This window comes from Miniopterus schreibersii, assembly GCF_964146895.1.
Source record: "Miniopterus schreibersii genome assembly, chromosome: 2".
NCBI classification, from domain to species: Eukaryota; Metazoa; Chordata; class Mammalia; order Chiroptera; family Miniopteridae; genus Miniopterus; species Miniopterus schreibersii.
In genome coordinates this window covers 122,025,952-122,038,092 of record NC_138102.1, presented here as the reverse complement: position 1 = coordinate 122,038,092, position 12,141 = coordinate 122,025,952, and the positions used below count along the sequence as shown (strand labels likewise).

Genomic DNA, 12,141 nt, shown 5'->3' with positions numbered 1-12,141 from the left:
TGCTCTAAATAGTAGAAATTCAAAGGAAAATTACACATACTCTATACTTAGAAAAATCACAGGCTAATGGTCCATTTAGATCTGTTTTTATTGATTTATTAAACAATGGGCCAGATCCACTCCTGTACAACTGTACATGGCATCATGGCAGTGAAGAGGAGAGCTAACTAATCCATCCTGGCAGCAGAGAGTAAAGAGTCTTCCTAGAAGATGTGTTACAGAGGTAAGGATTGGTTAGTCAGGTAGGCAGAGGGGTAGCTAGAGCAACAGCAAAGGTTGGAAATAATGTAATGGTGATGGGATCTGATGTGGTTCTAGGTCAAAGTTCAGAAAGTGAAGCGGGCACATGAAATGTTGACACTGAAGCGTAGTATGGAGCTATATAATGGAAAGCCCTGATGACTTTTTAAGAACCCTGGACGTTGCTTTAAACTGGTGGTCATTAAAATGTGTATACTTATATTCATATAATGTATATGTATGCATTACTGTGAGAAGATAGTATATGTATTATACAACATATACAGATATGAAAAAATGTAAAGGATAGAGTAAAGGAATAATAATTTTTGAAAACTGCAGAATCTGCTTTGGCTAATGTAAGGAATTATAGGATATTAGAAGACTCTCTGAAGTTCTGATATGATTGGAAAAGCAGGCTCTTTGCATGCTCTTAACCAGCCATAGCCACAGGGCATCACTCCTTCCTCCACTGGGCACCTCTAACACTTGGCCAGATATCTGCCACTGCAGATAGAGAAGAACTGCAGGACTCTGCTATGTTCCCCAGAAGATTGTTTTTCTCATTTTCTCATTTGTGACTTTCTGGGAACATATGACAGACAAGCCCTGTGTTGCATGCATATCTCTCAGGCAAAATGGAAATGCGAGTGTTTTTGTATTTTGCCTTGGGAAGGTAAGACTCATAATGTGGGAAATTATCTAAAATGATGTAAGGAGAGTATTCAAAAAATGTGAGTAGCCACAAATGACAGATATTTGTGACAGTGATACAAAATACCCCTTTCCTCTCATGAATAATACAGTTATTATTGATAATAATCTGATTTATAAATGCCTTTGGTAATATTGATACTTTATGCCATTAGTACCTAGTATCTCAAACCAAAATACACACCTAAGGAGGTATCACATTAACAATATTTGCTATAAATTCAAATTTCAAATTTTCTTCTTGGTAATTACTTTTCCAGTTGGTTTTGTATGTGATTGCAATGCATCACTATTATTTTGAATTTATGTGACTCGTAAAGTACACATACCGGAGAAAGAACAGTATCAGTTCACCATTCTTTGTGGTTTGCTTGTGCTTTCCTTATGGGTATTCTCTTCAATGTGTGGATTATTTGCAGGAGGTCCTTTAAGCCACCTAGGCATTTTGTGAGACTTCACTTTTGTCTCTATCTGATATCCGTATCCAGTGTGCACGAATTCATTTAATAGAGCACAGGTGAGCAGCAGCACTACATCACAGTAGACTGAGAACCACCCAGTAAATGAGAGGACTGTGGTTTACCCCTTTGCACTCTTGAGTCCCATTCTCCTTCGGGTGACCCTGCTCCATCCTTACTTCCACATCATATGACACATTGACTAAGTTAGCTTATGTGCTTGAATATTATGTGCCATGTTAGCTTATACATGAATATTTATATCACGTATTTTATTAATTCTTCTCTGGATCAAAATCAAATATGTTCAGAATTTTAGCATTGTTTTAATACCTCAGTGGGTTCCCCATGTGCCCCCCCAGGGCCGGAACACTCCATTTGAGAATCTACTGCTTTGGTAAAGAGAACTCTTTGAAGAGTGTTAAGGAGGGGAGTCACATGGCCAGATGTGAACTTTAGCCTGGAAAGTTGTATTAAGAAAGACCAAAGGAGAGATTGTACCAGCCAGAAAATGTGAGGTATGAAAAGAGATATTCATATGATAGAATGAATCTCAATATTCAAGATTTGGTGAATGATTGGAAGTAGTTACTAAGGTAGGACAAAGAATGAAGGATGACTTTATGGTTTCTGATTAAAGCACGGTTTTGTTTTGTTTTCTTTATAATTAGAATAAAGGGTGTATTCTTAGATGCTATGTGATTCCTGGTTACTGTTTCAAGGGAAAAAAGTCATCCTTAATGGTATTCTTTCCTGATAACATGTAATATTTGTATCAGTGTTTTCATTCAGTCTATAAATATTCCCCTGGGACCTGGATCTACTCTAGACACTGATTCTTTGCAAATATTAGATAAGGTTATTCTCAGGTCTGCATTCACTTCTTATTAATATTATTTTCCAAAAATGGAAAGTGAATAATTTTTCATCATAAGGTTAAAAGAAAGGATTGTCTTCTCAAAGCATGATAAAGGTCACATGTAAATGAAATGACTTGCATTGTGCATCCCGTGTGGAGCTCACTGCTGCTGCATGTCTTGTCTTTAGCTGGGATGACAGCAGTTCTGTGAGCAGTGGTCTCAGTGACACCCTTGATAACATCAGCACCGATGACTTGAACACCACGTCCTCAGTCAGCTCTTACTCCAACATCACTCTACCTTCCAGGAAGAACACTCAGGTGAGACTCACCTGCTTTCTTTTTCCAGTGCTTCTGCCAGATTTTACCCCAAATTATTGTATATTAGAACTAAATATAGCATAATCTCTTAATCTGAAATAATTGCATAATCTAAACAGCTTGTGTATAAATATATATTTCCTATTGATTAAAAGCTAACACAGAAAGATTTATGTTGCCATAACGCTTTATAATATCAATATATTTGTTTAAAATCTAAAAAATATTTAATAGTCTAATTTTGAATAGTTCTTGATCAATTTTATATATATCTTTGAAATAAATTACTGAATCTCTTGAGGATGGTAAATCAAGAATAGATATTAGATAATTAAGTTTTATCTTGTCTTACTTTTCCTTGTTAGATTTGACATAGAAAAAAATTTCTTCCTCTCTAGAATGTTTAATTGCGTTTTTTCTGCACATATATTTATTCTGACATTCTCTAATATGTACAGGTGAGAATTATGTGGCTAAAATTAGTAAAACATACATGAAGACATAAAAAAATAGAGGAATTTTTGCAATTCTTTTGAAATATAAATCAGCGCTTTTTTTTTTTTTTTACCAGTTAACTAAAAGTAAATTCCAGTGCCTTATTCACACGTTATAGATTTTTCTGCACAAAGTTTTTCTGTAATGTTTTCTTCATAGCTGAAGACAGATTCAGAGAAACGTTCTACCACAGATGAGACCTGGGATAGCACTGAGGAGCTGAAAAAAACAGAAGAGGACTTTGACAGCCACGGGGATGGCGGTGGCAAGTGGAAGGGTGTGTCCTCAGGACTCCCTGAAGACCCTGAGAAGGCAGGGCAGAAAGCCTCCCTGTCTGTTTCCCAGACGGGTTCCTGGAGAAGGGGCATGTCTGCCCAGGGAGGGGCACCACCCAGGCAGAAAGCTGGGACAAGCGCTCTCAAGACCCCTGGTAGGCTTGCCAACTGGCAGCTGTTACGTAAAAGTGTTTTAATGTATTGTTTCCATTTGATCTTTCTTCTCTTGAATAATAGCTTTCTTTTTTATTAAATGATATTATTCTTCATATAGTTAAATACTTTTTAGGGTAAATTTCACACACTTTCCCATGTAAATCCACATGTCTATAACAACCTAGGCATTCTCCAGGAAGCACTGTCATAATTGGAACGATTGAGTATCTTTCTTTTGCCACAGTCATTTCTCGTCATGTGGGAATAAAATAAGGCTATCTAATAAAAAATAATTGCTTTCCTTCTGACTGCCTTATGAAAGTTTGGATTACTGTATTCATGTTAAGTATGCCACAGAGGTTCACTACCAACTGTGAGAGAAGATTGATCACATTAATCTACGGGGTTAGAATGCAAGAGATTTGAAACATGATTTGTGAATTAAACTTTGTGAAAGAATTCTTCGAAATTGCACCATCCTTTTTTTAAAAATTAAGACTCTCTCCCTACTTTTTAAATGGTGCCTAATTTTAAATAGTGCCACCTGAAGTACTGGTGTAACAGGGTACTTCAAATGTAATCATCTCACAGATATTCAAATGAATTTCTTTTCTAATACTTAGCTTGATAAGATGAAGTGCTATCCCTATAAAGGAACAGTTGTAAGATATAAAGCAATCGTAAATGGCAAAATTATGTGTTTTCAGTTATCTCCTTGATCTCTCACCACACTTGTCTAATAGCCCCGTTTTTGCAGCTTTTTACTCAACGTATTAGAGTGCTTGCCTATTTAGATCTAAAAAAATTAATATTTAGGAAGTGAAGTAATATAAAGATATATTCACCTTAGACGCATTCTTCAAAGAAATATTATTATGAAATCAAAATGTGCAGGCAAATACATTTGTGTGTTTCTCATTAATCAGGGAAAACCGATGATACCAAAGCTTCTGAGAAAGGGAAAACTCCCCTGAAAGGATCCTCTCTGCAGAGGTCTCCTTCAGATGCAGGAAAAAGCAGCGGAGATGAGGGGAAAAAGCCCCCCTCGGGTATCGGAAGATCAACTGCCACGGGATCTTTTGGGTTTAAGAAACCAAGCGGAGTAGGATCATCTACCATGATCACGAGCAGTGGAGCCACCATCACGAGTGGATCGGCCACGCTGGGTAAAATTCCCAAGTCCGCCGCCATCGGTGGGAAGTCAAACGCCGGGAGAAAAACCAGCCTGGACGGGTCCCAGCACCAGGACGACGTGGTGCTCCACGCGAGCTCCAAGGCCTCGCTGCAGTACCGCAGCCTGCCCCGGCCCGCCAAGTCCAGCGCCGGCGGCATTCCTGGCCGCGGGGGCCACCGCTCCAGCACCAGCAGCATCGACTCCAACGTCAGCAGCAAGTCGGCCGGTGCCGCCACCTCGAAGCTGAGAGAACCCACCAAGATTGGGTCAGGGCGCTCCAGTCCCGTCACTGTCAACCAGACGGACAAGGAGAAGGAGAAGGTAGCCGTCTCAGATTCAGAGAGTGTTTCTTTGTCAGGGTCCCCCAAGTCCAGCCCCACCTCTGCCAGTGCCTGTGGAACACAAGGGCTCAGGCAGCCAGGATCCAAGTATCCTGACATCGCCTCACCTACATTCCGAAGGTAAGGATGGGTGACATGATGCTGGCGAAGTACAAAATGCTACATCTCAAGATGTGTATGTGTATATATGTGTAAGTCTACACACACACACAATTCACGTATATGTGTGTGTATATATACATACACCAACATATTCTAAAACACGTATATCTTAGATTCTTTTATTCAGTTTTTTTAGTACAATGAGTTTTAAGAAGCTGGTCATATAATTAGCTAGCACCAAAAAAAATGGTGCTTATTTTGAAAAATGCTCAAACTTTCCAGTTTTACTACCATTATTTACTATTATAGTAATTGCAACACAAACACCATTTATAAAAAAGTTCAATGCAGGGAGCGATACTGAGAGGTAGTGGAAAGATAAAGAGCTCGTAAATATCCATAGATTTTCATCTCTTCTTTCCACAATTTAAAGCAAAACAAAATAGATTTTTATGACTTTTGTTATCCTTTTGCAATGTTTATTATCTTGCTGGCTCTTAATGAGTTGATGATCATGAAGGTAGATGGGGTTGTGCTCCTTCTAACAGATTACCTTGGACACATGTATGTACTACCGTATCTTGACCTATTTTGAAAATTAAGGCACATTATGATTGAAAGAATTCAAAAGCATTCGTGTGTTGGGTGTAGGATCGCAACTAAGGAATGAGCTAGGTTTCCTAACTCTTCATCAGCTTTCGTTGGCATGAGTCTGGTAAGAATGGCTTGGTTTCTGCACCGGGACTGTCTTTGTTATTGAATATGTGGAGTTCTGCTCTGAGATACCACTGTTTTTAAATACTTATATGTTCTAAGTATAATACATACAGGAAAATACATACAGTTAAGGACTTGGGACAATAGTTAAACCTCTGTGGGTCTGTTTCCTCATCTCTGAAATGATAGAGTATGATTTATAGTCTATTGCATGTTAAGTATTTTTAATGTTTGTTTTTATTATACTGATTAAGTTGGGGGGAAGGTCTTAAAACATTTATATTTCAAGCAATCTCTGATACATGATTGTTTGAAAAACCTGGAGGGTGTATTCCTCAGTAGACATATTAATCCTGAAGAACTGGCTTTTTAAAATGTTGATTCTCATTGGAAAGAATAAACTATGGCTCATAGTGAGAGTAAATATTTCCATCACTTAAGTAAAAGCCAATAGTGCCCTCCAGTGGCCCATTACCTATGAAACAATTTCTCATATTCGCCGTAAAATATTTCACTATAGGAAATATGGATTTCATCACAACTTAATTAGTAATCATTATGCCATTACTTCATGTCACTTTATTTCCATACTTACATAAATTTGGTAATATCATCTTCATTTACAAAACTAAAATGTTTTCTGAACTAAGCTCCAACACCTAACTCAGCACCAACTATGTTTCAAATCACTAACAAAAATATGCCTTTGAAATGCCCTGGCAACTGACATAAAACCCTCTGGCCTTTCTTGGGGAAAATGCAGACAAGCTGATGTGTTGCCAGTAGTGTCTCATATTGTTTCTCACCAACTTCTCCCTGCCAGTCACCCAGACCACCAGCTATGCAACGTAACCTCCCAAACCTCGCCTGACGCATTCTTTCTAGATTTTGAAAAAAATGTTAAAAACGGGGGGGAAAAAAAATGTTTCTTATGTACTGAATGCGTAGAAGTTGTTTCATTACAATGGTTCTGTAAATAGGTAACAGCCAATACAGTCAAACAGCTTAATTTTCGTAAAAGACTCTCATGCTTGCTTCAGTTGTGAAAGCCAGGGATTTTCGTGTCTGGTTTACTTCTGCTTTGCCCACTTCCCCCACCCCCTGGGTAGCAGCCCAGTGCGGACTGACCCTCACGGTGATATGAGAGCTTTTGAGCGGCAGGTTCAAAAGTTCAAGCTTATGAAGTTCATTAACACAGAGACGGGGAGTGCTTGGGAGCCGGGCACCTCCAAGCACGCTTGGCTCTGTGTACTGAACCCTGAAGGTGAAATGTGGATGTTAGTTTCTTGGAACAACTGAAGTTGTTATTTGTTTTTCTTTTAGGTTGTTTGGTGCCAAGGCAGGTGGCAAACCTGCCTCTGCACCTAGTACTGAGGGTGTGAAATCCTCCTCAGTAATGCCCAGTCCTAGTACCACATTAGCGCGCCAAGGCAGCCTGGAGTCACCGTCGTCCGGCACCGGCAGCATGGGCAGTGCCGGCGGGCTGAGTGGCGGCAGCAGCCCTCTCTTCAATAAGCCCTCAGACCTAACCGCAGATGTTATAAGCTTAAGTCACTCGTTGGCGTCCAGCCCGGCTTCGGTTCACTCTTTCACGTCAGGTGGTCTCGTGTGGGCTGCCAATCTGAGCAGTTCCTCTGCAGGCAGCAAGGACACTCCAAGTTACCAGTCCCTGACTAGCCTCCATACGAGCTCTGAGTCCATTGACCTCCCCCTCAGCCATCACGGCTCCCTGTCTGGACTGACCGCAGGCACCCACGAGGTGCAGAGCCTGCTCATGAGAACGGGTAGTGTGAGATCCACTCTCTCAGAAAGGTGAGCTTCCCTGGAGGTGTCGGTGGAGCCCTCGCCCCCGCCGCCCTGCGCGATGCCTGCCCCCTTTCCCGTGAAGTCCCCGCTTCTGCAAAGGGACGTAAAATGGATGCGACTGGGCCTTTTATTTACTGTTATTGCCAAGTTTGCACAAGAACAAAATCTTCAAGGCTAGGATAATTGGATAATTAGGTTTCTCTCAATATGAATGCATATACATATACCCAACAGGCAGCTGGAATAAAATTCAAAGCATGCATTTATGTATCAAATGGTGCCTTCTCAAGCCATTTGAACGATTTGGCGTAAGCTCCAGGACAACACAGCTAGCTCCTTACGATAATGTATGCGTTTTTAAAGACCAAATTTAAATCGATTCTGCAATTACGCTCTGGGCAATATATTAAATTTGCTTTATTAGCACTTCTATGGAAGAATAATAAATGGACCACTGGGGAATCGTAGTTGAATTGGAAAGAAAATCAATTGTCAGATATGGATTCTTAGAGAAAATAATAGTAACACCAGTGACATGTTTAATAGGCCCCTTGAAAATATATCTTATTACAAGGTGTTTCCTGTTGGTTTAACGAGTTACGGATTTTTTAAAATGAAAGTTAAGATCATAATGAGACATTTTTTTTACCTGATACACTTACCAGAAAGCATCACTGTAGACCAAAATGGCTCTAGATTCTCTCCCCACAAAATTCCTTTCTCAGATATTTTGGCACTAACTCTTTCCCCAGGAAAATATCTTCAAACAGCCACTTTTTCCCCCTAATGAACTTAATGCTGTTTGTTTCTTGGCACACCCAAAGCTTTTTAAAAAAACAACTCTTGGGCACATACCTTAATGGTATTATTTGTGAAAGCACTACTAGTCACTGAAAATACCTGATGGCTTTCCCTAAACTTTTGTTCAATCTAGTACTGATGCTGATATATCACCTCTTTTCCAGACTTCCAGCCTTACTCCCAGAATCATTTTTTAAAACATCAACTAAAGCCAGTACCTAAACTCTCACTGCAGTGTACCAGTAGTCCCTTAATGTAAGATTTCCTGTTTCTGTTGCCTTTGTGAAATGCAAAACCAAGAGCAAAACATTGCTTCTATCCCACTTACTTCCCACTCCCCTAACAATGGTACATGGACAGCCATGCAAATGAGACTTGCCCTTGATAAGAGAATGTTAAAGCTAATTGTAACATTGGTGCTTTATACTTCTTATGGTAGACTGCTACCTACCAAATACATTTTTTACTTATAAACAAAAAACTGCACCAGGAGAAACAAGACAAGCAGCTGGGTGACATTTCCCCTCTGGGTTTGTCATTATGGACAGCATGTAAATACCAAGTGCATACACAAAAACATTGGTATAAGTCCTGTTGCATTTAATTTCTGATCTAAGAACTTAGGCTTCCTACAGCATCTTAGATTTAAGTTTCAGCACTTTGCAGGTTAATGGGTATCCTCCAATGTCATTTTCAAAACTTCTCACAAATAAATTAAATTATGTTGAAAATATATTAACAACCTATATTTTTAATTAATGTGTCTTGGTTTATGTACTGATATATGAGGAATCCAAATAACAATTTTATAACCAAACCAAGTACATTGCAAATAAGTTATTCTTTATTAACCAAAATCACCCTCCAAAATACTGATTAATTTTTAATCATAAACATGACTGCAGAAATTGACCATTTAACCATCAACCTATTTCTTTCCCAGTCAGACATTAAAAACTCAAAAGAATAATTAAATAGCTAATTTGTAAGCAGGTATAACCCTCAAATCAAAGCAGACGATAAGTTGATAAGTTTATAGCTATAACATAGTGCAATGTTAATACTTTACTTTGATCTGTATTTTAGCAGAAGTCAATATACATTTTCACTATAAAAATACACTGGCAACTATGCAGTTACTTATTCTCTTTAAGAAAATCTTTAACTGTTGTTCATCTTTGAAATAGACCATTTTTACAAATGAGAGGCCTCTAATATTGAAAACAACCAGATGAACAGTTTTTCTAAAGTAAGCTTTACACTAATTTCGAATAAGTGAATGTTTTCCCCATGATCCTCACTAAAATGTATCGATGACTCTTAAACTGTGAAAACTAAAATACCTTCATAGGTATAGTATATGATATATAAGTATTAATTAATCCCTCCCAGTAAATTACTACTGGTTTGAATTTTTGATATAAGAAGTTGTACTTTTTCTTTCTTCAGAAGGAAATTGAAAGCAGTTTATTCTAATCCTTTAAAGTACATTCAAAAAAGTTTATGATCTATTGAAGAGGAAATTAGATCCTATCAGAGATCCTGGCTTAGTTATCGTGAAGCAGTCAGCAGAATATTGAGAATGCTAAGGAAACCAAAGTGCCATACCTGAAACAAGTGTGCTGCAATGTAAATATGTAAGACAAAGTAATCAGAGGCAGGTAATAGAGGCCAAAGTAAGCTCATGACATAGCCTGTTCATCTACAGTATCTACTTTATTGATACTCATATGCTAGTACTATTAAAACAATTTTTCAGAAAGACTTTAATTTTTGTTTCAAGCCCTCTTTATTATCTTTAGGAGAAGATAAAATATCATGAAATAATAAATAAACCAGCAATAAAATAACTTCTTTAATAATTTTCCCTTTAGCTGCTCTAGATCGTTGGTGGCCCTCAGGCCGTAACCAGTTTACGTTTGTTTTGTTTGTTTTGTTTTATGTGAACTAACCAAACTTGAAAAAGAACTTAAAGTAGTAACCAATTTTAGAAGGTTCTGGCTTGTCTTTAAATGTCAGATCTGAGAACACTGCTGTCACTATCCTGCACAGCATCTATTGGCTTTAGACAGACTACTGCCTAGAATCCCCGTTTCCAGGGCCTGCCTGGCCCTTGCAGGCACATGAGTTTGTGACGTTTCATGGTTTGTGGAAAGTGTCTACATCATAAAATCATTGATATTTAGATTCGAACAGACATTTCTACTTAAAGTTTTCACTTACATTGGTAAATTTAAATATATATATATTTATTTTTCTTCAAGTTTCCTGCATCACATAAACATATAATTTTTATACAGTTATAACATTGGTAAGACAGTGCCTATATTCAATTTCCTCTACTATGTTAAACTTTAACAAATTTTCACTCATGAAAGAGATAATCTTTAAAATGGCCTCTAACCATAATAGAGCTTTAACACAATGTAGCTGACATTTGGAGATTTCTGATATGTGTTCAGTGTGATAGCTTTTTGTTTGTTTGTTTATTTACAATACTAAAAAAACTCCTATAGTCAAGATATATATTAGAACTGGCCTCTACATAATATAGTAATTACCTCATGTGGGCATTCCCAGAAAATACAATTAAAGTTTTATAATGTCTTTGGATGCTTTCCATGGCAGTGCTAAATAATGGAGTACACACAGAAGAAAACATTTTAGCTTTGATTCTGAGTGATTCAATTTCAAGTCAATGTGAATTAAATTTCATTCATGCTGTATCATCCCCATTACGCATATATCCTGTGTGTTTAATTTTGATCATTTGAGATTCTAATGGAAGAGAGCTGTAATCCTGCAAATTCGAATTAATTGTATTACTTCGTTATCCACATGCCAGAGATTATAACAGAAATCTCAAGACTTGTCCCATGTAGTTGCTGAAACCTTCTTCCTCTATTTTTAGAGGCCATTTCTCATTTTCTCTAGACACATTCTTTCACCCCTTTCTACAACCAATTGAGATTTTTTTTTAATTCCTTAAAATAGCGATAAAAATTATAGTCTTTTAAATACTTAATTTATAATTTCCAAAAAATGGCCTATAGTTTAATTTTATTAAAATATGTAAATAAATAATGGCAGATACATTATGTTTCAAGAAGATATTTATTATATATATATATTTTTTTTATAGGGAAAGGGGAATAAGTCTGCCTTTATTTTTATTAAAAATAATTCGAAGACAATAATAAATATTAAACAGTGTTTGTATCTTCCCTGCCCGTTGGAACTTGTCAATTCATATTAATAGAGCAGACCTATCTCATTTCCACCTCTGTGATTCTCTTGCATAGCGGAAGTCTAGTCAGTTTCATGGGGAGGGAAAATCTACAGTCTATTAGGTAAATAGAATGTAGAGATGAATTATTCTAACATATGATTGAATCTTTTTTCTTATAATCCTGTCACTAAATTATAATTGATTGGAACTGGGTTAGAAAGGAGCTTACATGTGTTGCAACAGTAGACATGTGGTCACCTTTGGTTGTCCTTTCCCAAAGAGTTAAGCATTAAATAAATGTTACAAAAAGTTTATTTTTTGTAGTTCAAACAGAGAACCATTTTTGTTGGATGTATAATTTGGAAGTTTTGTTTACATTATGTCCTTAGGGCTTTTTTTTGTTTTAACAGCATACAGCTTGACAGAAATACACTACCCAAAAAGGGACTAAGG

General features: G+C 37.4%; 1 protein-coding gene across 4 annotated transcripts in view; it reads left to right on the top strand.

Annotated features, from left to right (window-relative positions):
• NAV3 (neuron navigator 3) overlaps window positions 1-12,141 on the top strand; it is a 314,982-nt gene that overhangs the window by 227,094 nt on the left and 75,747 nt on the right. For 3 of the 4 annotated variants that reach the window (XM_081125419.1, XM_081125418.1, XM_081125421.1), the window contains exons 13-17: window positions 2,460-2,592; window positions 3,247-3,517; window positions 4,445-5,153; window positions 7,176-7,664; window positions 12,099-12,140. In XM_081125419.1, coding sequence (XP_080981545.1) covers window positions 2,460-2,592; window positions 3,247-3,517; window positions 4,445-5,153; window positions 7,176-7,664; window positions 12,099-12,140 — 1,644 coding nt within the window. The remainder of the gene's footprint in view (window positions 1-2,459; window positions 2,593-3,246; window positions 3,518-4,444; window positions 5,154-7,175; window positions 7,665-12,098; window position 12,141) is intronic. The other variant, XM_081125420.1, reaches the window with a different exon arrangement.